The sequence below is a fragment of the Colias eurytheme genome, chromosome 22, assembly GCF_061535395.1.
Source record: "Colias eurytheme isolate Ceu_HAF_F1 chromosome 22, ilColEury1 Martin Lab GWU primary, whole genome shotgun sequence".
NCBI classification, from domain to species: Eukaryota; Metazoa; Arthropoda; class Insecta; order Lepidoptera; family Pieridae; genus Colias; species Colias eurytheme.
The window spans coordinates 2,604,903-2,631,749 of record NC_143001.1 but is presented as its reverse complement, the minus strand read 5'-3'; the positions used below and the strand labels follow the sequence as shown (position 1 = coordinate 2,631,749).

General features: G+C 33.7%; 1 protein-coding gene across 3 annotated transcripts in view; it reads left to right on the top strand.

Moving 5' to 3' along the window:
• Positions 1-3,473: 3,473 nt before the first annotated feature.
• The window catches only part of LOC149898587 (multiple C2 and transmembrane domain-containing protein-like), a 42,273-nt gene continuing 18,899 nt past the window's right edge, over positions 3,474-26,847 (top strand). The window contains exons 1-5 of one of the 3 annotated variants that reach the window (XM_090114998.1): positions 3,474-3,680; positions 4,679-4,776; positions 7,620-7,731; positions 10,459-10,613; positions 19,493-19,684. In XM_090114998.1, coding sequence (XP_089971124.1) covers positions 3,563-3,680; positions 4,679-4,776; positions 7,620-7,731; positions 10,459-10,613; positions 19,493-19,684 — 675 coding nt within the window. In that variant the 5' untranslated portion in view covers positions 3,474-3,562. The remainder of the gene's footprint in view (positions 3,681-4,678; positions 4,777-7,619; positions 7,732-10,458; positions 10,614-19,492; positions 19,685-26,847) is intronic. The other 2 variants (XM_090114996.1, XM_090114995.1) reach the window with 2 other exon arrangements.

Here is a 26,847-nt window from a genome sequence, read left to right as displayed (position 1 = left end):
ATGCATACAATTTTTTAGTTGGTTTCGTTTTTAACACATCCTGTGTAAAGGCTTACAAATAGATATTAGAATTTTAGAATTTTAAACAATGGCTTTTATTACTTTGTTAACGGTATTCCGATATTCTTGTACGGGGTTAATATCTTAAAACTGTTATATTTTTCAATAACGCATAACATTTTCAGCTTATAGAAGTATGTTATAATGCTATAGGAAAATATTAAATACGTAGGTATATAAAATTCGGGGTAAAGAAGAGATGGAAAGCAGCAAGCAGACTGTAAGGGTCCAGCTTTGAAGTAAAAAAAACAGCAAAATCGGTTCGAAATCGGTTCAAAATCGAACAAGATGCAGTTGAATTGAGAACCTCCATCTTTTTTTGAAGACGATTGAAAAGGCTTAGATGATGCGATAGAGCGTGTCTATGGTGTAAACTTGTTATTTGGTTAAGGTACACTATCTTATTATGAATGCAAAAGGACTAAAAGAATTTAGAAGTCAGTTTTCTGCCCCTCTGCAATACCGCAACCTTATTATATCAAGGTGTGGTAATTCTCAGTATGGGCTTGGCCCGTTTTATGCTGCTTCTAGTTATTTAATATTTTAATTTAATTAATTACCATAATATAATACATGGATCGTGCAAATTAGCCTTTTGAATAACGACAACAACTGGCAGAACAAAGACTGTCTGTTTATTTTAGAAAAAATAAATTGTAGATATAATTTTGAATTGTAGCATAAATTATGTTAATAAGCATATTATTATATGTTGTGATCTTTGTTATATACCGGGTGTAATCGTTAAGTGTGCTGTAATAGTTACGGAATAATCGTCTGTGCACACTTAACGATTACACCCGGTATATACTAAGTTGGTTTACGAAGCATGTAGACAGATATCTGTATTCTGTATGTTTTGTTAATTTTTACCAACAATAATTTCAACGTCATAACTCGTAGCATTATCCAGCCACATTAAAAAAACTAAAACGCTGCAAATATTGTAAGGACAAAGTTTATAGTAAATAGATGTTTGTCGGAGTTTTAGAACAAGTTACAGGTATAGAATACTTGATGGTAATAAAGTTTCTCCCCTCTTCTCTCTACGGAAAAGTTTTCTCTAGTGTGTGTACTAGGCTATTTATCTATGTGTCAGTAGGATGTTTTTCTAAAGTATAAAATTATAGAGAAATTGTATCTTCAACAAGAAGCAATAAGAGTAGGTGTATGTTTTAATTGATCCAATCTAGGCGAATAAATGGCTAATTCTTTAGATATATTTTCCCCTAGTTTTTAGTTAGATATAAGTAGGTAGATCTTTAGCCAATAGGTATTATAAATTAAGAAAAATGCTAATATTTTCGATGACTTTTACCTTTAGTTTCGTGTGAATCATTGGTCTCTAGTTTTCCATAATATTGCATTAAATCCTGAGTCCTGGTGCTTGAATAAATGAATAAATTATTATTATTATTTATAATTATTATTATTAATAATAAACTTATTTTCATTTCATTTCATTTTCATTTCATTTCATTTCATATTATTCAATCATTAACTTTTTTTCACAACAAATGTGACTCGGTACATTCGAACAATTAGAAGTTTACATTTGACAAAATATACTCTTTTGTTAACTGGGACCATAAAACACAATATTTATTATTACGTTTTCATTCATGTCTGTCGTAAATATAAATAAAGCAAATAACATTTGTAACTGAATGGCTTGTCCTTGACCATTTTGGCAAGGATTCAAACGTTCAGGACTTTAGTCGTAATATTTCGTTTTTGGCATAAGTAATTTTACTGAACGTTAATTAATCAATTTTCTGTTTCCTGGCTGGTTTTAAAATGTTCACATAAAAACTCGACATTAACTATTGAATAAAATTTATATTTATCACTATATTTTTTTTTATATTTATATTTTAACCTCAATAAAAATGTCATAATACTTACATAAGCGAATTTAGTATCCATTAACTTTTTTTTCTAAATAAAATTCGATTTAAATTTCGAATACAGCCTTGTTGAATTTCCGGTAGCGTTAAATCGATACTGGCAACTGGGAAAAGCGTCGACGACTCTAACCCAAATAAGCTGTTCCAAATTTAAATTTATTTCTCCGCCAAATTGACATAATTCAAAATAAGAATTTTGTTGGAATTTAAAAGTAATTTCACCCAAGAGTTTTTTTTTTCTGTTAGGGAAATATTAAGAGAATTGTTATTTCTACTTTATTAGTCACTATATTGTATAGTATTAAATAATCTGTGCTATATTCCAATTTAATGACACATTCTCCGAACATAACAACAGATTTTGTTTTATTATGCCACTTACATGAAAAATAAACGCTTAATATGTACAAAATTTACCTACTATCAATAAACAAATCATATTTCGTTAGAAAAATTCAAAATTACTTAGTTATAATAAATCCGTGAAATTTGTCCAAATCTCCATTTAATTCTTCTATTTCTTCATTGTTGAAAAATAATGAAGAAATAGAGTCTTTAGAGACTAGAAGGGACAAACAAGGGATCGACTCCGCCTACAAGTCGTTACATCACTAGTTTGGCTTAATCGATATAAATGGAATCGAGAAAGCTGCAGACGATTAATGATTGCTTGAGGCTTTTCTTATAGAGTAATTAGAAAGCTTCAGAGACTGCTAATGTTTTAATACCAATAAGAATATATGAAAATGAAATGTTCAAAGCGATGACAATTTAATCAAAGTTTAATAAATATTCCTATAGGTATGATGGTATAGTAGGTCAAATTCCGATTCCAAATCTTTATTTTCCATGTTTCATAATGTCCATGATAATATGAAGTTTACTTCCCAAATATGGTATTTTTAATTTTTTAACTATGCTGTTTGCTAGCTTTATACCTAACTGAAATGTTAAACTTTCAATATATTAGTAACTTAATCATGCAATAGAAGCTTGATAAATTCTCCCAAGCGTTGTTTCTTGTTAATTTTCTATTCGCACACATTATTTCTACTAACTAAAAACTTTATTTCTAAAACAACGAATAACCACAGTTTTTAAAATAACTATGATTAAATACAGTACAAATCGGCATCTTAAAAGTTGTATTGTTTACCCGATTGCACAAAAAAGAGAATTGCTTTTTGTGTATAAATTCTGTTAGCTCGCTTTCTAGTGTAAACGGTTTGATGAATTTAAGCCTGTGAGCAAATGAAAATGTTAATTTTTGCAGCCAAATATAGCCTCTCGAATGTTTATCCATATGAACGATTTTAAAATCTTTGCATTTTATCTTTGTGTGTCGGGTTTAATTTCGTGTTCATGTAGCAATCCCGTTACAACCAGAGAATTTTTTTAAAGAACCCAACGGTACTAAAAACACATCAAATATGGGTAATGGGAGACACAAAAAATGTGTGACGTAGTTCAAGGAAAATCTCGAATGTCATCAACACAATAAATTGTAATTTACTCGAAAATTATTATTTTTTTAAATAAAACAGTGATAATGCAATAACCCGCCAATATAATGTACAGCCACAGACAATAAATAAATGTGTTCAATATGGCGCCACAGATTATTAAGTGTGCTCACGAACTGTGCTCTGATGAAGAAAATTAAACTAGCTGTCAGGAAGTGGCGGAGAATGCGCCTCTTCCGAAAGAGAGATGGTAAGTTGTAATTGTCTAATGTGTGACAAGGATAGATATTCAAGGACGCTTGTAATCAGCTACAGTAGATACAACTATCTGCATTAAAATAATTAAAAAAATCTCAATAATGCCATGCTACGAAAACGACCAAAAGTGACAGTGACCAATGTCGATCACTTAGAAATCCATTTTGCATTTCAGCAATGGTTTATTTTATTTGATCTGACTCTTTAGTCAATATTAAAAACTCACACATATTATGACGTCACAAAATGGCACTGAATTAATCCTATTGTTTGTTGGATAGCATGATATAAATTATAATAAGTATTTATCATAGGATCACTGGATACGTTAATTAGCACACGGAAATTAATTTATTACAAATTGGTTACGATTAAATAAACTAAAGTTACAAAGTGTTTCAAACAATTTACATTTCAACGCGGAAATGTCGCGTTGACAAACTTCAGGTAATTCCAACTTGGTACCTACTATTGAAGCTGGAAGTGTATAACTTCATAATGTATGCCGTGAGAGTTTCTAACATTCGATTTAACAATATATTCAAACTTAATATTACATATTTAGATCTATTAAGAGGTGTATAATTTTAATAAAATACGAAAATAACCACGAGCAATGCAGTTTAAGGTGGTCTTTATGAATTTCATAATAAGCAGATTTAAGACAAATGATAATGCATCTTCACTTATATCCTCTTGTTCTTTTTCACTCACTGCACATACTAATGGCCGGTTTACACGGGATTAGTAACTAAGTGCTTAGTGCTTGTCACGTAAGTCCGGCCATGAATCCGTGAAGATTGGCTTCCATGTTTAAATTGCATTCTGAATAAACACGTCACATGTATCTTGAATCGTGTTTCATCACGCGCCCCGGTTCCTAAGCCTTTGCCAATTTCAGGACTAGGAGTTGTAGCTATACTTTTCAAGTAAAAAGACCAATTTTGAATGCACTTACTTCATTAGTAAAATTAAATTGTTTTGTTCCAGATCAGTCGCTGACTCGACAAGCCTCTATAGACCCGGTGCCGTCGACGTCAATAACACCATCCCACTGCGGCCGACCGCCGGTTGAGTTGTTACAATTGGTGGGTAGTTTGAAACTTTCGTGATGTAGTAATTATTTAGTTAAGTTAGTGGTTTTGCTTAAGCTTGGTTTACGGAGAAGTATTACAACTAGCATAGCGGCAAGTTTCTCTAGCGCTGGTTCGTATCTGATTTCTGGGTAATATTATTACTTCGGGCGCGACAGTAACCATGCGTATTAAATCCACATTTCACTGTCGAATACAGGTATTTTGAAAATATTTGATGAATAGTGAAGTACCTAATTTGCTAAATGACAGAATATATACTTTGGATTTTAATATTGCAATGTGATTGTATTATTTCAATTTTATGCTTAATTCCACACAATATTTGCACTAAGAAAACCTAAAATTACGATAAATATCTAAATATGTAGGTGACCAGTGAATAAAGTGTTCTTTTACAGTTAACTCCAAGTAAACTTAGCTTAAAACAGAACATGTAATATAATGTTTTGTTTGACTGTGATTTAATAAATATAAGTATGTCTAGCGGATCGCAAAGGTCGATCTTGCCCATACAGACACTTTATCAGTAAAACAGATGTCAAATGCATTTGCCCAATACGCCAAAAGAGACACAAACTTCTCTTTTCCTTAGTAAATTCTTTTGAAAGTTAAAATCGAGCCGGCTTTACTATTGGATCATGCAAAGCGCTAGGGAAATTATCTCGACTCACACGACAGGACATTCCGGCTGCTACAAAGTTTATTTCAACGGAAAACTTGTTTTGAAGCTTTCAACTGTACGTATTAAGTGTACCCTACAACTGTTTCAATGAGTTAATTGTATGTTGCGTGGATGAGAAACGGAGACAAATTAAAATAAGGTTGTATATCGTGTCAAATTAAGAGCGCAATGTATCTTGTACTACTAAATATTGACTTTTTGCACCGTACCACCTACCATAGACCTACTTAATATTTTTATATTAAGCAATATCAACATGAACATAAAACTGAAAAAAGAAGGGTTGATTCATAGAAAGAAAAAGTTGAGGAAAATTTATCACGGCAAAAAAAACGCCTACAAAAAATATGCCAGTTGTTATTGCGCCAACATATGAATAGGCGCCTATAAATGTATGTAATTTATTTGATTTATGTATTGTTATGATTTCCCGTACTGTTATAGCTGTTAACAGATAAACGCTATCAATTTATCCGTACAATGATATGAAGTTTCCAAGCGTATCGATATAATTCGAATTATTCTACTTGGCTGTAGATATCGTAGATGGCAGAATGTTTTAAGGATTTAAAAGCTATTTGAATTGTAAGAAGTTAAATCAAAATAATATTCGATAAGTCCAGTTTTGTCAATAAAACTATGTTAATAAGAACAAATAATTGATAGTAAGTATTTAAAACGTTTTGCACGCCTCATAAGCGAAGCGTTGAGGTGGGTACTACTGTCACTTCGCGCAAAACATCTGATTTTTCAAACTTAAAATGTCTTTATGTATCATACATTGCACTTGTAAGATAATACATACACACACATATTAAGAAAAAACACTATTTTTAACGTTCATGATATTTTTGATGTCATTTTTGTTATTTAAACTAGTTAAAAAACAGTTTAAAAAAGTTCTGTCTTGGACGTCCGTGTGTCTGTATGTGCGGATCCTTTTTCTTGTTAACACGATAGCGACCGAAATACTTTACTAATCGAGTCTTTTTTTTCTCTTACGCTTGAGTATGCTCAGGAATAGAACCCTTTCATTTTTCAGGGTCTGATTCGATGTGGTTTAATAATTGTTATTAAATAAACAAAAATAATAATTAATAAATATTTTTCTCTTACGCTTGAGTATGCTCAGGAATAGAACCCTTTCATTTTTCAGGGTCTGATTCGATGTGGTTTAATTGTTATTAAATAAACAAAAATAATAATTAATAAATAATTATTTAAAAAAAATTATGAGGCGTGCACTTTTGGATTTTCCAAATTATTTATCATTTTTAATAACGACAACTTGATTAACAAAATAGTAATTAATAAGTATCGGTATTTCGTACATTATATAGGTATTAAGTTGGATCAATGTTTTGAAATTGAATAATGTACAAAACCTCGCTCAAATAAATTGACAAGCTTAAAATAGGTTTCCAATAATAATTGGTATTAGGTTACAAAGGAAAATGATTTCACCCTTTAGTTCATCGCACTATACAAATTGAAATTTTATATACAGGGTGTCCCAGCAACGGTATACTAAGCTCCAAGGAGGTTATAGTTTTGCATACGCTGAGTACGTAAAAAATACTTATAAAATTCCAGACGATTTTTTTTGACCGATAGATGAATTCTTAAAACTCTATGTGTACACCCCTAACAAGCAACCCGCTCAACTTTGCCACCCGCACGTGAGTATCGTTTAAGATAATGTTTTCATAGACAAAATGCTCACATTAGCGAAGTGGTATTTGCTGGCTGCGCGAAGCTAGAGACGAAAACATGGATTTTAAGGAAAAATTAACCAAAAAATTTTTGGCGTAATTTTGTTGTTTAAGTATTTTTTACGTGATCAGTGTATGCAAAACTATAAGTCCCTTCGCGCTTAGTATACCAATAGTGGGACACCCTGTATGTATACCTACCTATGGAATATAATAGAACAGAGTTAAATTTTAAAGAGGTACAATTCCACGCATTGACAACTTTTTACGTATATGTACAAAGAGCTACCTAGTTAATATATACCGATATTTAATTTTTAAATCATTCAAATCAAAGAATTTAAATGCTACACTACATAAACGATCAAATCGAACGTATGTCAGTATATCTATTAAATAACATTTACTTTCAGTAATCTACCTCTTATATTATTTTATAGGAACCAGACGAAGGTCAACGTTTAAGGGAACAACAGCTACGACAATACGCATTCTTTCAACTACGAATACATTTGAAAAGAGGACAGAATTTAGTTGCCATGGATAAAAATGGTAAATTAAACTTAGCTGTAAACAAAACACACACTACACGCTTTCACATTCGTAAATGTCAGATTTATAGCCATGTGAAATAAAATAAGTAATAGTAGGTAACTGAAATAAAACATATTTTTAGATTCAATGAAATATTTTTTCGAATCTGTAAATCTGATTTTTATCTATTGAATCGTAAAGCTAATTGTTGAATTTATCTTAATTATTTACACCGAAAAATAAGCTTCAAGATTAAACTCAGTTTTACGGTTCAAAACACACTAACACGACATACAAATCATGCAAGCAAAAATTATATTAGCAGTAAAATAGCAATGATTACAGCTTATAAAAATCTCAAGCTATCAAAGTACCTACACTTGCAATCACAAGAAATAATAATGCATTGCTATTGAATTATAAAACCACAAAAAAAACACCTAAGTACAACTAATGCTTAAACAATAATAGTCAGATGTAATTTATTTAACAGTAAGTCTTTGAAACACACATTTAAAGCTGAACTAAACAAATTCATTGCGTGCGCGTGGACTAGAGTTTTCAGAAATAAGAATTATCACATACCTACTATTATATTACCTACGTTACAACTAACAAGATATTCAGAATGAAATTACTTACCTGATACGTTCATAAAAATCTAATATCACTCCAAGATATTAATTTTCCTCGAACGAAGTCCAAGGTAAATGCTATTTTTATTTGAACAAATACTTTTCTAGGAAAATCCTCTTTTCTTTTCTTTACTATAACCTACCTGTGTAAATTCATTATGATCAGTTGACTATTCAGGCGTAAGTAAAATAATTGTAATAAATGAAGTATTTTTCCTATTAATATTCAATATAAATATTAAAGGCTTTGTCAGACAGGACGCGTACTTAGCGCGCGTCAGAGCGTTAAGTTGACGCCGCGATATGACGCTAAGATGTGTTCTACTACCATCGAAGAATACCGTCAAACAGAGCGCCGGCGCTAGCAGTACGCAACGCTCTGTCGCGGCGTTAGGACGCTTTAACGTCGGGTGTTGTATTTTTTTACAAATTTTATTTTAGCGTCGGCGTTAATAGGCGTAAAATAATAATAAAATACTGCATAATGACCGAAAATTTGATAGAATTGGTTAGAAAATATCCATGCTTATATAATACGAAGGATAGTTCATATAAACTATAAAGATATATCAATGAAGGCAAAATTGTGGGCACAAATCGGAGAAGAAATTAATGAAACTGGTAAGTAAAAAATTCTTCCGACTCCGGAGTTAATATCGCTGTAGAGATTGTCTAATCTAAAAATGAACGCCCCTCCACTGTGTTTACGCTCACATTCAAAGTACGTGTATAGACGCAATACACACAAATTGGTCTGCCTCATTGGTCGTTCAGTCCTCCAGTCCAGTCCATGCCCGAACCACAGGACCAGTTGGCCAACTAGTGCATAAATGACGCGATGCACGACAGAACGGACGTGTCATTCCGTACATAGCGCGCTCTCCCCGCCATACAATGCTAGGCACCTGAACTGATCGCCCGATTAGTCGACAAATCAGTGCGCGAGAGAGTCAAAGTTTGCAGTAGAATTGCCGCGCGCACACATATAAAGTGGTTCAATAATTATTTGTCCTAACACATTGAAACAATTAAGTTTAGTGGAGGGGCGTTCATTTTTAGATCAGACAATCTCTACCTTGTTTTGTTCGTAAGTAATAATTATGTAAACAACATGCAGCTTTAATAATATCAATTATTGTGTCCTAACGCGCGCTAAAGCGTTCTGTTTGACGAAGCCTCGCGCGACGTTAAAACAGGACGCTGCAGCGCTACTACGCAGCGCTAAAATACGCGTCCTATCTGACAAAGCCTTAAATAGTAGATAGTATTATTTACTTGCAACTATATCGGACTTTATTTCTTATGTTATACGAGTATATTTTATTTGAAAATACAATTACAACACTATCACTTAAGTTATACACACACACAAACACATATTTACCGAAACTATACATATATTATAGTACATATTATCTATTATTTAAGTTTATTTGTATGTGTTTGTTGTATTATTTTAGCACTTTTTTTACTTGCAAGTATTTAGCGCTTTTGCTTTTGAACCCATCCTCTGACCACAGATAAATAAATATTCACAATTTTCACAGACTTAATAAAGCACGGATCACAGATAATCACGTCCGATTTATAATCTATGTCACAATAGTATATAAGAGATTGTTAAAATTCTTTGTGAAATATAATAATTCACTAAACTTTAAAACTATCTTAGACTTTCACTTGAAGAAACAATAGTTTCTGAAGTCAATTAAGTTCGTTCGAAATTCAATTAAAACTTATTGGAATTTCAGTTATCAATTTCTAAGTTACACTGTTAAATTACATTTTTATTTGTGTGTAAAACTAAACGATTGCCTATTTCTGAATGTGCATAATAATACATCATAATTATTATTTACAAAATTTTCGATTAATTGTCGTATTGTTAAAAAAAACGATTGGCATAGATACATAAAAATTTTAAACAATAGTAAGAGATCGTTTTAAATGCTTTTGACTCCCGAAATTAAGTGTTAAAATATTTAACTGCTTCTGAGTCTGGTTCTGTTTGAATAAAAAAGAAATTCATACCTCATTACTATCACCTCCCGTAGCATTATATTAATTTTCGCTTCTTATCTAATAACAATATTGTGGGGTCGAAATCCAGGTTTGTTGTCAGGGACCAGTGACCCATACATCAAGTTTAAAGTGGGGGGGCGGCTGCTGCATAAGTCGAGAATCGTGTATAGAGACTTGAACCCAGTGTGGGATGAATGCTTCACTGTGCCGATTGAGGATCCCTTCCAGCCTGTGCAATTGAAGGTATGTATTAAAAAAATATTATTAAAAGAAAAAAAAATCGCGGTTCCTAATAACGGTGACCACGATGTGGTGTGAGTTAATTTTCGGTCGGTTGGTCGTAACCTTGGTCGTAACTAGGGCATCCAATCCCGCAGCATTTTTGTGATCTCGGTATTTGCGGGATTGATATTTCTCAATCCCGCGGGATCTCGGTATTGGCGGGATCCCGCGAGTGTGTATGTGGTACATTAAATTGTATATTAGTAAATATAGTGTAAGGATTGAAGGATACAAAAGTATGACAAAGATAAATATTTGCCTAGTGCACCTCCAGATTCATACAAAGTCATCTCTTTTTTTATTATGGAGTCAATAGAATTGATTTGGCACAATGTGCGCCTAGGAGAAGCAACTGAAGCCAAGGTAAGTTCTAATTCCTCTTGCAGAGAGATTCACTCTTTTCGCTCGCTTGTCAGTAGTAGCGCGGCAGCGCGCGTAGGAGGGTGTTTCTTTGCTGCAGATCAGTCCCGCAAATCCCGCGGGATCCCGCGCATGTAATCCCGCATTGTGCGGGACTGAAAAATGATGCGGGATCTCGGAATAACGAGATCTCGGAATACCGGGATTGGATGCCCTAGTCGTAACAGATGCACAAATGCACACTAAATCACTGTCTTTTTTATCGTGAGCACAAAATACAGTTTAATAGTTTAATAGCTAACGGCTAAATTGAATGATGATTTGTCTGATAGTTATATAGTTACAAACCTAGATATCTTGTAGTTACAAACCTAGTCTTTTTGTAACAATTTTGTATCGATGCAGAGCCATTCAAATATTTGTCAACTGTTGCGATGAAGACAGACCGACAAGTACTTAGACAATTATTTTTTAAGACATTGTAATGTTTTACTTTAGTAAAATTATGTTTCTCCTAATTAACAGCTTTTTTAGACTAAAGAATAAAGATATGTGTATCGTAAATATTGTAATACATAGGACCTACAGATATAAAATTTTCTTCCTACCTAGGTATACAGTAATACTCGGCTTATTTCACTGCTTTTCTGGTAAAGTCAGAATGTAAGTCAATAGTCGTTCTAAATGTATGAGTGCATATTATAATATTCATGAAGAAGACTTAGTATGTGTGTCAGTATTTTTGTCATCTTTTTGCCTGTTACGTGCTGTGAATTAAAGGGAAAATATCTACTTTACGATTTCTACTTATTGGATGTAACATTAATACGTAAACACTTCCATATATTATAATAATTTGTAAAGTACCTAACATATTTTCAAGTTCTACTAGGCAAATAATCGTACGCATAATATTATTAAAACAAAACTTCCTCTCTAAAGTTCTACGCTTTGTGTAACAGGGTGAATTACATTTTAATTTTAAGTTCATCTAGTTAAAAAGTTGCGCGCGAGCGACGGCATAAGACGCACGTCAGTTGCCCAGTTTCGTATTTCGTGAGCGTTAGCGGCGTTTTATTTTAATTCTACCCTCATGTCAATTTTTATTTTGACTTTGGATTATGGCTAGTTTCAATCGATCTATGAGTGTTGGCTCTGAAAAATCAGAAGGGATGAATGAAGAGAAACAGAAAGAAAAGGAAGTGATAATTGACATGCCCATGGGTCCAGAAAAAAGACACAGGTCAGATAGCGAGGAAGAGATTATAAATGATGATGAGGGATTTATAGCCGTTAAAAGAAAGCCCAAAAGATTATTGCGCAGTTCGTCCGATCAAAATGATGAAACAACAAATATGAAAACAAGAGATGATGAAGCTATTGAAGGTGTTCGGGTCCGTTTATCCTCTATGGAATTGTTACCTAAACAATTTGGTTTGGCAAAGCTCTTAAGCGTGGAAAATATTGGAAATATAATATCAATTAAGTATAGAAGTCCGTATAAAGTAATAATAACATTCAAAAACAAGGAAGATGCGAGCAAACTGTTGAAGTGCAAGAGATTTAATGAGAATAATTATCGGTGTCAAAATATGGATGAAGTGAATATTTCTTATGGTATTGTGAGAGATATAGATTTAGATATTGAAGAGAAGGAAATACTTCAAGAGTCCGCATGTGAATATGAGATTGTCTCAATGAGAAGGTTAAAGCGCTTGACAAGCGACGGCCAGTGGGTAGACAGTACCGTGGTCCGTCTTGGTTTTAAAAGTTCGTCCTTACCCTCGTACGTACATGTTTACGGGTGTCCGTTTAAGGTTGAACGTTACATCTTTCCTGTCACACAATGTGCAGGTTGTTGGAAATTTGGTCATGCAAAAAAGTTTTGTCCAAGTAGAAAGATCATTTGTCCAAAATGTGGCCAAAGGCACGAAAATTGTGAAACTAAAAGGTTTTGGTGCATAAATTGCAAAGGGGAACATATGGCTCTGGACAAAAATTGTCCAGTTTTTATTAAGGAAAAGCGAATTAAAAGAATTATGAGTGAAAATAACTGCACCTACAGCAAGGGCTTATCTCTTTACCTTGAAAGCAATATTCAATCTAGGCTCGACAACAACAACGACTCATCAACTTATATAGATTCACGAGAAAATAATGATGCTAAGGTTGGCACCCCTTCTTATAGAGACATAGTCATCCAGGGTAAGAACAGGACTACAAGTGAAGTAATGGAAGATGAAGATTTAGAAAACAACATAGATAATGAAATGACCTCAGAAATTAGTGGCATGACATCATTTCGGAAAAAAAGAAACAAACCAAAAGGAAAAATATTTACAGAAGACATAATAGAAAGGGACGAAGTACTCGAGTGTAACGATGGAAGAGAACCGGTATCAGAAGGTAAAGGAAAGAGAAAAGAGAGAACATTCACAGCATTTTTGAATAAGATAAAGCAAATAATACTGTCCAGAAAGGATTTTAATGAAAAAATTTATCTGTGCATACGGTTGGTTGTCGACGAGCTTACTTCTTTCTTGTGTGATATATTTAAGGAAGGGAATTTATTACAATTATTTTTTAACAACATAAGTAATGGCTAATAGTTATAGTTTTAAGTTAAACGTTCTTCAGTGGAATGCTCAGAGCCTGGAACCAAAATTGTTAAATTTTGAAGCGCTTCTTAACAGAGAGAAAACTCATATAGCAGTTATTAGTGAGACGTGGCTTAATTCGGAATCAGTTTTAAATCTATCAGGTTATAGTATTTTCCGAGAAGATAGGTCGGATGGTTATGGAGGCGTTGCAATCATTTGCCACAAGTCGCTGAAAGCTTCAAGATCTTCTATTCAACTGCGTAATGCTGGCATTGAGATTGTAGGTACAACATATTAAATTGTAAGTATTTGCAGCATGTTATTTCCATATACTGTCCATCATCTGTGCGAACGTCCCAAGTAGATTGGGATGATGTCTTTTCTCTTTTCTCTAGGAAAACTTTGATACTAGGAGATTTTAATGGTCACCATAGTAACTGGTCAAATAGGATCGATCCTCGGGGTAACCAACTTTTTGATAGCTCTCTTGAGTTTGGCTTCATCTCACTTAACAATGGTGACCCTACAAGAGTGAAGCTTGTTAATGGTAGTATCCAGGAAACTTCACCAGATATATCCTTCTGTTCTACTGATATTGCGGTAAATGCCGAATGGAATGTGACCAATGAGAACCTTGGAAGCGATCACTTAATTGTTAGGATTTGTGCTAAATATCAGGAAAGCCTAAAATTTATAGCGAAAAGAAATTTAAAACTGGCTGATTGGACAGAATACTCAAACATAGCAGATAGGTTATTCTCACAAATTAGCAGAAATTTTAACCACGTTCAAGATATGTATGACCATTTTTTAAATATAATTAACGATATAGCAGACAAAAGTATTCCTTACAAAAAAAAGTGTATCAATTCTAACCGTATATTCGTACCTAAAGTATATTGGAATCAAGAACTCTCGAAGGTAATAGCTGAACGACGTCTTGCGCTTAAATGCTTTAGAAGGAATCCCACTCCACAGAATCTGTCAAAACTTAGCTTAAAAATAGCAGAGGGTCAACGGTTAATAAGGCAAGCTAAATCTCAAAGCTTTCGTAGTTTCTGTAGTAGTATAGACGAAAATACAAGTCTCTCAGACATGTGGCGTAAAATGAGGTGGATTAAAGGTTTTAGTCAAGCGAAATCTTATGCCTCCGACAAAGCCAAAGAAGAATTATTGTCCACTTTAACACCTGACTTCGTATCTGAACCTCCACCTACCTTTGGTACATCTAGCACCAAACTTGATGACCATTTTGCTATGCATGAGATGGTAAACTGCTTAAAAAAGCAAGATACTTCTCCTGGTTTGGATGGTATTTATTATAGTATGATATATAATCTTCCAGAAAGCGGTAAACGTTTCTTACTAAATCTTTATAATTTAATTTATACCTATGGCTGTGTTCCTGCTCAATGGAGAAATATAAATATATTGCCCATTCCAAAAAATAGTTCCAACGGACATTCAAAACTTCGTCCGATTGCCCTTATGTCATGTTTGTGTAAGACCTTTCATTTAATGTTATGTAGACGACTCGAATGGTATGTCGAACACATCGAGATATATTACTAGAGGGGTTATTCCAAACAAAAACATTGCGCGCGGCCGATGTGGTGGGGTACGTGTGGAACGAGCGAGGCGTGGCTTCAAGTTCAAAGATTAAGCAATGCGTGCAGATGCGACACATTGTGCAATCTGTTTACTCGGTACTATCTGGTGGTACTGATACTAGGGAATTAATAAAACGAGGATTTTATATTAAACTATGTATTTTAATTTCCTTTAAATAATATCAATTTATTAAGCTTTTGTCGTTTTGTGTAGTAATCAATAGTTTTATCAGTTTTTGTTTCATGATGTAATTTAAATGGATACGATGATTCAATGTTGATGGCGTTTACGTATAAGAAACTCACATTTTGAAAAATCTCACGCGAGATTCGAGGATGGGGGAGGGGTTGAATAAATTCTCACGACATCTCACCAGGGGGGGAGGGAGGTGCAGAAAATTTTAAAAAACACCTCACGTAATTTATGGACGCCCCCTTACTCGATCACAATTTTTGTAACTTTACTATAAACGGAACTACATTTAAAAATATACTTTATTTATTGAGTTATAAGGTTGCTTCCATTCTGTTTATTTACATTCTCAAAAACATCAATCGCTGCAGAGGTGGCTTGCGACAAAGGCGGCTTGTGTCAAAGGCCTCGGCGATATCATTTAAGAACATAATATTATGTACTTTAGGCAAACTTGTTATAAGATCTATTTTACTTTCTTATTAGTCCATTTGACAAGGATATTGGGTAAGATACCTATTGGAATAATTTTATTATTATGTATGTACTTATTAAATCCGCGAATAAAAAAAATTTTTAGTCGTGAATATAGAAATTGGGTCGCATTTTTTTAATCCGCGAATAGTAAAAACACGAATAAAGGAAGCGCGATTAAGGAACTTTTACTGTATTAGTTTCTGTGAATGTTGTGTTTATTTGTAATTGTTGTGCATAATAATTTATAAATCCTATTGGAACAACTATTGATTAGGCTTTTTTTAATAAATAAAAATAGGTAAATAAATAAATATTACTTAATATAACCTACCGTTTTACTTTGCGTAGTCGGGTAAAAGTATAAATATTTAGGTACTACACCACGGTAATCTTTCCTAGTAGATATTGTATATACATAGTTAAAAAAATCCAGTTACATTTTTTAACAGACTCATCGATAGTGTCACGACTCACGTCTGTGCTGTTAGTCTATGAAAAATGGCGCGAAACGCAGAACGCGTGGTGATTTTTCGCAAAATGATAACAATATTAGTAAAATGCATGACTTACTCATAATAAGGAAACTTACTGGTGAAAAGTCACTCCTCGGGCTTTGTTTGTATTATGGGAACTGTTAAAACAATATCTAAGCAAACACGAAGGCATTTTGAACAGAGCAATAACACGTGTTGACGCGGCAAGCGGGGGGCACAGTCCGACACAGACTAAAGAGACTTGTGATTCTTACCTCTAGCTCGTGTTAAAGAGAGTGTAGTAGCGATCGCCTCTCTAGTACGTAGTACATTCTATCTCTATGGTCGAACATCACAACATATTATCTCGTAATACAGTCGGATTTAGGAGAGGTCAATCTAGCTTGGATTGTCTAGTCCGCCTTGTCTCAAGCATTCAAATAGGCTTTACCTGCAATACTCCAACACTTGCATGTTTCTTAGACATTGAAGGTGCTTATAACAATGTACTGGTTTCTAGAGTAATTAGTATTTTGGATGAACTAAAGGTGGGCATAAGGTTATGCACATATTTATGGGAGTTTTTGCGGTTAAGACACCTTCAAATCCAGTGTGATGATGAGGATAAATTTTTGATACGGTCGACAAATAAAGGTATTCCTCAAGGTGACCCTTTATCGCCTTTATTATTTAATATTGTAACTACTAGTGTTTGTCAGCATATCAATCAAGTATTTATATGTCAATACGCTGATGATTTCGTAATTTTTGAAAAGCAAAGGAAACTTGAAGTTAGTGTTTTAAACATGCAAGAAGCACTTAATAGTTTTGTTAGATTGGTGGAACAACTGGGTTTGGAATTATCTGGTACAAAGTCTAGGTACTGTGTGTTTAGTAGAGCCCGTAGAATGCAACAGGTCCAAATTTATATTAATAATTCTTTATTAAGCCCCGTTGATTGTTTTAAATACTTAGGTTTTTGGTTAGACAGATCTCTTAGGTGGGGAAAACACATAAATGAGTGTTGTGCAAAAGCTTTGAAGTTTTTGAATTGTTTCAAAGTATTAGCTGGGTCCAATTGGGGTCTACATCCCATTCACCTACGTAGGATTTATTTTGCGATTATAAGAAGCCGTTTAGATTATGGCAGCTACATATACGATAATGCAGCCAATTGTCACCTATCTAAGATTGATAGACTGCAAAACCAGGCACTGAGAATTATTGGTGGCTTTTTAAAGACCACTCCTATTCATGTTATGGAATGCGAGCTGAGCATTCCACCGATGAGTGTAAGAAGATTGTATTTAGCTTATAAGTTCTGTTTAAAAACACACTCTTGGAATAGCAATATTAATAATGCACTATTAAGTGAACTGTATAATCTATGTGATAGAACCTATTGGAATCATAAAAAGAAACCATTGCTTGCAACCTGCTATAAGGATACTCGTGAAGACCCGGTCTCAACATCTGATTTACTCCATACGTTTACTCTAGACACATGGGTGTCCAATATTAATTTACAAAATAACATTTTTACTAACTTAGATTGTATAAATGGTCCAAAGTCTCAATATCTTGATCAACAGATAAAACTAGATATTTTGAATGAACTCCACAATAAATTCATCGGTTACAATTGTATTTATTCTGATGGATCTAAAACTGTAAATGGCCTTGGTTTTGCATTTTGGGACCCCAATAGAAAATACTCATATAAATATAAAATTAATAATAGTTACATTTCCATAATGTCAGCGGAATTACTTGCAGTGTCTAAGGCTTTAATCTATGCCGCTGATATAAATGCCCAAAGAATAGTTATTCTCACAGACAGTCAAAGTGCCCTTCATCATCTTAAACGTTGTGTGTCCGGTAAGAGAGGTTTCCCGATAGCATACAAAATAATAGAACAAATTAATAATTTTAATAACTCCAATGTTACTTTGGCACTGCAATGGATTCCTTCCCATATCGGTCTGAGGGGTAACGAAGAGGTTGACAGGCTAGCAAAAACGGCTATTTTAGATGGAGAAGAAATCGATTACTTACCAAATTATTCGGAAGTTCTAACAAAATTCAAATTTAAATGTTTAAATAGGTTCAAAGAGTATTTTAATGAAAGGTCAAGACTAAAGGTCATTTGGTACAAGAGCATACAATGTGAGCCTCTTCACATACCATGGTTTTATAGCAATAAGTTTAATAGATGCGAAACTGTAACCGCTTTTCGACTTCGTTCCGGACACATACCGTGCGGAAGTTTTGCTTATCTCTTGAAAAAAGCTGACTCGCCCAACTGCGAATTTTGTCATAAATATGACGATATCCAACACTTCCTCATGGAGTGTGTCCGGAATGATGTTAAAAGAAAAGACTTATTGACAAATTTTAAAATAAATGTTTTGAATGTCGGTGCATATCATAGCATCCTAGCTGCACCACACTCTGATGCAGCTAGAATGCTATTCAAATTTAAATTTAAAATATAGTTAAGATAGTTTCTGAAGAGTTAAATATTTGTATATAAGGTACGATGGGATTGGCATCGTCCTTTAGGACTAAAATCCCTTAATAAAAAAGATTAAAAAAAAAAAAAAAAAATCTAGTTAAAACTCATAACCTATACTATAACATCTCTGAACTTATGGGAAAATAAATAAGAGGTTCTAACGTCATTTACTGACAAAAACGCCATTATCAGTGGGAATGGCCCTGACCATGCCCTGACGCTTGACCCGTCTCCTTGCAAATATTAACAATCTAGTTGTCCATTTTAGCAGTTTGTAAATTTAGGGCATCCATTATTTACCTATCTTTGTCTTTCTGCATTTGAGACACAAGCCGACTACGGTAAAAGAAATTCGTCACGCCATAAAATCTTAAACTTTTAATTGCTTCCTCGCTTTTTGAATTATGGTCAAAAAATCAATGAAATTGGAAAAAGCATATTAAGTAGTACATATTTAGAGCCTATACGTTGCCAATACGTACTACCCATGTCTTATTCTATTCATTTATGTGTTGTTGTAGTTGTAAATGTATTTGCCTTCCGATTTATCATCATAAAAGCTATTTCCCTGTTCCTTTAAATTAGTAGCAACCTGACAACAATTATTTCCAGGTATTCGACTACGACTGGGGTTTACAAGACGACTTCATGGGTTCCTGTTATCTAGACCTAACCGCGCTAGAGTTAGGTCGTTCCCAAGACCTAGTGCTATGCTTACGAGACCCGAATAAGTTAAATCAGGACATGGGAGAGATAGTTTTGAACGTCACTTTGTATCCCAAATCACAAGAGGACAAAGAGCAGGTTAGTTAAATTAGTTTTAAACGCTTTAGACTTAATTACGAAAAGGTTAATGTGTGAAGTTTAGCGTGTTTTATTACTTGCTGTTTTGTATGAGGATTATAAATCTAAAGCTGGCCATACACGTAAGGGTGTACCTGACAGGTTTGCCTGTGCAGTTACGCCTGTCAGGTAAAGTTGAGTTGAGAAGAGGACATACACGCAGCGGTAAACCTGCACAAACTTTCATTTGAAACCCATTGTTGAAACCATGCCCTCGGCCGCGGCGCTTGATATCGACGCAGTAGCGTTAATTGGTTTATTATTTATTTTATTGAAGAAAAAGAAATATAAACGAAGATACCGTGAACGATGGTGCAAACCATGGTTATTGCTTGCAAAGAAAAGAGTACTCTCATGTGAACTTGTTGAAAGAATTGAGATTTGATTTTATATATATTATATTTTTACATTTTGCACGGCAACGCGCGCACGTGTTTCCCTGCTGTACCTACTCACTGGAAAACTGACGACTACGTCAAACCGCCCCATACACGCTCAGGTTTGCCTGCACAGTTAAACTGCACAGGTAAAAAATATCAATTTTACACACGCGTAAAAAATATCAATTTTCATATTTTTTCTGTCGCCTGAACAGGTGTGAAAACTTGCACAGTTCTGTAACATACACGCACCGGTTTACTTGAACAGGTGACCTGTACAGGCAAACCTGTCAGGTACACCCTTGCGTGTATGGCCAGCATAAGGAAGTATCAGAACGCTACATTTCATTTAAGTTCTCATTAAAAAGATTTATGACAGCAGTCCACAGATACATTAATTATTACTGCAGAACCATTACCGGTCTCAGACTTTAGTTATGAGCGTTCTACACGATCAAATAGCTGGATACAAACATGATTTGAGGAAAAAGTTGTTGACTGTCTAAAATAGGTACTATAGTACCTATAGCGACGATTTTGTTAGATTTGGTCGGCTTAAAACATTATTTCTTTTATTAAAATTAATAATTATTGTAATAATTGTACCTAATTGTATTATAGCCAAAAATTAATAATAATTGTAATAATTGTATTAAGTATAGCCAAGTCATTAGATAATTAATTTGTGACTTTATTTGTGTTACCATAACTGGAACGATAATTTTTAGGTTCGAAAATTAGAATACAAAAATAATTAGTTTTTCCAAACAAAACTTGCTTTTCTGTTTCTGATACCTGAATTTATTGTTTTCGTATTTTTTAACAGAATTTACGTTTTAAGATTTTAGACATTGAACCGCAAAAAATATTGTTCAAGCCCCTTGAGCGTCTCAGCCTCTTTGGTCTCAGCGCGCCACACATTCGAATTTGAAATTTCAAATCAGTCGTGCGCCGGTTGCGCGGGAACGTGACCGTGCGCGCATTTTATAATTCGCGCGAAAAATAACCTAACCTCAATTTGTAAAACAAATAAATAAACGCAATGAGTGATAGAAAGCATGCGCTATTGTTTTTAGAATGTGTTCCGTTTTAAACAAGTGAAATAGATGTAAATTGTGAATAGAACAAGTTTTATGTGGCGTCGTTTGGGTGCTGTGCTGTTTTTTTTTCAATTTGCACAAGGAATTTTATAGTGAGGTTTTATGCTGGAAATGCCTTTGTTATGATTGTGCATTGAACAGACATGATCGAATATTATAACTTTTATAACTTGTATTTATATTATTCCATTATGATACCTACATATAACTACTTACTACACCTACTTTAAAACTTACCTATGCGAAGTTTTTAACTTAAATGCGAATTTTAATTCTACTTAGTTAGTTACTAAAGTATAATTTACTAACTTAACTTTTTACCAATTATACCTAGGTACCTAGTTATCAGATCTTCCTACCAATAGCATAAAATGTGTTATTAAAATTATTTATTAATCTTAAAGAAAATGAAGCAGTTGACATTAATTTTCAATCTCCACGCCCTTAAATTAGTTCTGGCGATGTGTTCGTCATAGCCCATAAGGTTACAAAGTATGTATAACTTATTAATATGCACAAGTGGCAAGACTATAATTATTAATTATCGCAATATTCATAAATATTAAATATGAAAGCAGTTTAAGTGTTATATATTTTCATAATAAGATGGTCAAATACTGCCCACCATACACTAAAGTGCAGTAACAGCAAAATCACGATTTCGAGTAAAACGCATTTAAAGTTAAGAATTGATTTTAAAAAATCAACAGAATGATAAGCAAAAAAATTTGAATGCAGAAAGGTTGTAAAGGCATAGGTTCACACGTTAAAGCAATAAAAAAAAATATATCTTAATAACTGAATTTATTATGGCCATTTATTCTTTTTGGTGCCTATTACTGCATAGCCTTTTTTGTAAAAAATACCATTTTAAACTTAGTAAAATGCAGCAAAAAGCCCTATTACTGCGTTTGGATCAGTTATTTTGTCAAGAAACCCAACTAACATGCAGTAAGGTCAAAAAAATACTGCATTTTAGTTAGTTTTTTAAGAAAAAAGTGTTCAATTTACTAGTGCAGTAAAAAAAATAGCTAGTTCACAGTTGCAGTATTTAAAACATTAACTGCACTTTAGCTAGGAATAATCATATCTGTGTCATTATGCTATCCAAACTAATCTGCAGTAATGCTGTATTTTACTGCGTGTTAGTCAGTTTATAATGATAAAAGAATGTTAAGTATTCACAACTAAAATGCGACAAGCTTTGATTTTACTGCATTTTAGTTGGGAGTTCGTGACAATAAATTGTATTTTCTTAATTTGCAGTAAAAATAGCTTGTATGGCGGTAAATTTTACTGCGTATTAATTTTTTTTTTTAATTTTTTTCCAGAAATATAAAACTATCTAAAGAACTGTAAAATTATATTGCTTACTGCATTTTAGTTATGAAACCTTAAAATTTAATCTGCAGTATAATTTATACTGTATTTTAGTTGGGAAATCACGCCAAATTGTTAATTTTTTTCGTTTGCAGTAAGTGAAAACTGTTAAATAAAAACCATTCTTATAGTCTTAGAAATAGGTAAGTTAATTCAATAGAAAGCTTAAGAAACCCGCTTTCAGAATCACTAATAAAACGAAAAATCACAAAAGGGCTGTTACTGCTCTTTAGTCTCTGGTGGGCAGAATAGTCCATAATGTGAAGTGTTCCTACTAAAGAGTCAAGTTATTGTATTGAAGGAGGAAATAATGCTTGTTACGAAGGAAGAAGCAAAATAATAACGTTTACTTACCTTTAGTCTTAAATATCCTGTATGCAGGGCGGGTTATTTGAATTTACTGGCACTCAAATATTTTAACCACCTAATTATTAAACGTAACAATTGCAAAACTGAAAGTTCTTCAATGTTTGATATTTAGGAATATTTTGTTGTCAGATGTCACATTTCATATATAAATAATACCGACGCGCCGACGCGTCCCCAAAAACGAAAGCGCTTACTTAGGTACCTACCTACCTTCCTATTTCCTTTTGTCGTAAGATAAGAAGCGTTCCAAGGAGGTCCTTAAAATTCACGAAAATAAGCTATTAAGGCTCATCTTTTGTTCCTTGTAATTACCATTACGGTAGCTTTCACTGAAAACTTTGAGATGCTTTCGTAAATATCGTAATTAAATGAAGAAACAAAACAAAACTATTAAAACAGTTTTCACATTTTCTTTACAATTTTGTAATCTTTATTCGATGTTTTTTAAATAATGGTCCTAATTGATAATAGCTTTTACATCCAATGCCAATTACCTAATTCAGCCTATAAAATGTGTTTTCGCATTTATGTTTCTAAAATAATATTCTCATGTAGGTAGGTAGGTATTTTTAAATTGTTAAAAAAGTGACATTTTTGTATTTGCCAAAGAAATAATGGAAGATGTTTAAAGTGGATTTAATAAATCCATTAAATATTGTTATTCTTATAGGTAAAATACCTATTAGGTGCGCTAAAAATAGATCTACACTCATGCTGAACTCTAAAATCTCTTTTGTAGGTCACGAACAATCGTAAAAACAAATAAAAAACAGTCAATTTTATTGTTATGTTTGCAATAATCTAAATATAGACAAAAACTTAGCTCGCATTTATGTCTAGTCTTCCGATGTAATTATCCGTAACTGACAACCCAAAATCCTACTACTTAATATAAAAAATGCGAAAGTTGGTATGTTTGTTTCTTTGTTTGTTACTCCTTCACGCAAAAACTGCTGATAACGATTTTCATGAAATTGGGCACAGACAGAGCCCCAGAGGGTACCTAAAGCTGGATCAACATAATTATTATATTATTATGTAATCATGCTAAAACTGCTGATTTTTTAGAAGTTTGGCACACACATAGAGGTTAATTTGGATTAACACATCTGGATAGTTTTTATCCCGAAAATCCCACGGGAACGGGAAATATTTTTCCTTTGACAAAGTGACGGGTGAAGCTGCGGGCGAAAAGATTTTTTTTATTTGGGCCTTACGTGTTAATCTAAGGTGTTTATATACTTTATAGATAGAATAATATATAGAGAATAATATCCATACTAAATTACTAATATTATAAATGCGAAAGTAACTCTGTCTGTCTGTCTGTTACTCAATCACGCCTTAACTACTTAACCAATTTGCATGAAATTTGGTATAGAGATATTTTGATACCCGAGAAAGGACATAGGTTAGGTTTTATCCCGGAAATCCTACGGGAACGGGATTTTCTTTGAAAACGCGGGCGAAGCCGCGGGCGGAAAGCTAGTGTAAAATAGTTTCAATTAGGAGTTATTACTAATATGATAAATGTTAAAATATTTGTTAAAAATAAATACCTAGTAACTAGGTACCTACTACCTAGGTATATCTCTAATAGACCGGGAGATACTGACACAAAATTTCGAGTCATTTGTAACAAGGATGGCGGTTCTACAGGGGTCTTAGTACGCAATGACAAAAAGAAAAATGATGGTGTGAACGCTGGTACCGGTGGCTTAGTCGCGTGGGCGTTTGTCGAACTCGTCGGAAAAATAGCGAAAGTCAAACGATTTGTAACACAAAAATTTTAGAATTTACCGATAGCCCATAAAAAAGTAGTAGGCGGTAGTGTCATGCCATACTTTTCCGGTGTGACTTACAGCCCGCCATACCGATGCGAATGTGTTGATTTAAATAAAACAATCATTCAACCATTTGTACCAGGCTAACTTTTGCACAGGTAACTATCGTCGTGCAGCCATTTACGAAAATCGCCATGCCATACTTTTCGGACGATTCCAAATGGTCGCCATACCGCCGAAAATCTGCAAAAAATTTTTATTTCGCCAAACTTTTTGTACCAGTATTGCATTTGGATTTTTGGAGAGTATTTGATAAAATGTGACCATTATTATATTTGCCATACTTCTAGTAGGGGGAAAAAGTGCTGTCATACTTGAAAACTTAATTTATTATTAATTTATACACCACTAGTTTTTAATCAGTACAAAAACTTTAAGGACATATTAGCGAATACATTATTATCATATATATGATGTAAGAATTACATAATATCGATAAATAGCAAAGATATAACCATTTGTTTATTTAAGAAAGTCTCACTAAAATCATAGACACATTGCAGAGTTCATTGACTTATTCGTTGATAGTATTACCTAACCTTGGACAATAAAATGAAACAAGACATGTAGGTAGTTACTAACTTTATTTAGTTTAATTCCTAAATTCAAATCTCCCCTTCATAGGTACTTCATCCAGGCTTAGGACCGGCATAATTACTTTTTACAATAAATTAAATAGGTACGTAGGTATGTAATTACAAAACAAACAATATCAAAACAAAATAAGCTATTCTGTATTGAAAGAAAAAACGATTTTGGCGTATTTAAGAAGTTAGAATCAGCTGTTTTTACAATACCTAATTTGTAATGAAAGAAAAAACGATTTTGGCGTATTTAAGAAGTTAGAATCAGCTGGTATTTACAATAATCTTAACTAACCTTACAAGTACTTCAATTGTCCTTCAAAATGTCCACCACCATTGTCAATACACAGACGTGAACGTTTTATTAAATTGTTTTTTAACGAGAGAAGTACGTTTTTTTTGTCTTTTCACTTCATCCAATATGCGCTGTTTTAATTGTTCGACACTAACCGGCTCACTTTTCTTCACTTAATTTCACTCCACAAAAAGAAGTCCAAGGGTGTGAGATCAGGTGAGCGAGGAGCCCAAGCTGCAGGCCCGCCTCGACCGATCCACTGACTTCCAAACTCCGCTGTGAGAAATTCATGAACCGCAGCGTTATTCGACATTCGTACTACGTTGAGGATCCTCTTCAAAATACGCTAGTACATTACACGAAAACATTTTGTGACAACGCCTGCTGGTAAGCATTTACCACAGTTCGTACATTTGGCGATCGAGCGTTCGGGACTCGGGTACTTCTTATCTGTACATACGTACTGCTGCACTCGCATTTTCTCCACTCAAAAAGAACGCACGAAGCATAAGTACATAATCCCGTGATGTGAATTGATATGACATCGTACCGGGAAGAACGTAAACAAACGCGACGAAAAAAAGCAAGTTTTCACTTCCGCTAACAATTTGGCACTGTTTGTCGCGTTGGGGCGGGGGGCCGTTGGGGTGCGACGCGGGCGCAGGCCGCAGAGGGAAAGGGGGTGGCGGGGTGAGGAATGGCGAGCGACGCGAGTTTGCCGGAATTTATCAATGGATCTGTGCGGCGGACCTACTCGAAATCGTACGCTAGAAAATTACAACACAATACCTAGTGTGGGTCATTGATTAAATTATAGGTTTAACAATTTTTACATATTTATGTGGACAATTTTGGGACATTTCTGTTTGTTAGTGTTTTTAATTATTTCTTACACAAGTATGATTGGTTAAAGATACTTAACACCCTGTAAAATTTTTTGTACTGATTAAAAACTAGTGGTGTATAAGTGAAGATTTCCAACACATAGATCTTTGAAATTTTGTATTTATATTTGTTGATCCTCAAACTTACAGGAAAAATAAGTGCCATACTGTTACAAATCGTTTGACTTTCGCTATTTTCCGACGAGTTCGACTAACGCCCACGCGACTAAGCCGCCGGTACCAGCGTTCACGCCATCGTTTTTCTTTTTGTCATTGCGTACTAAGACC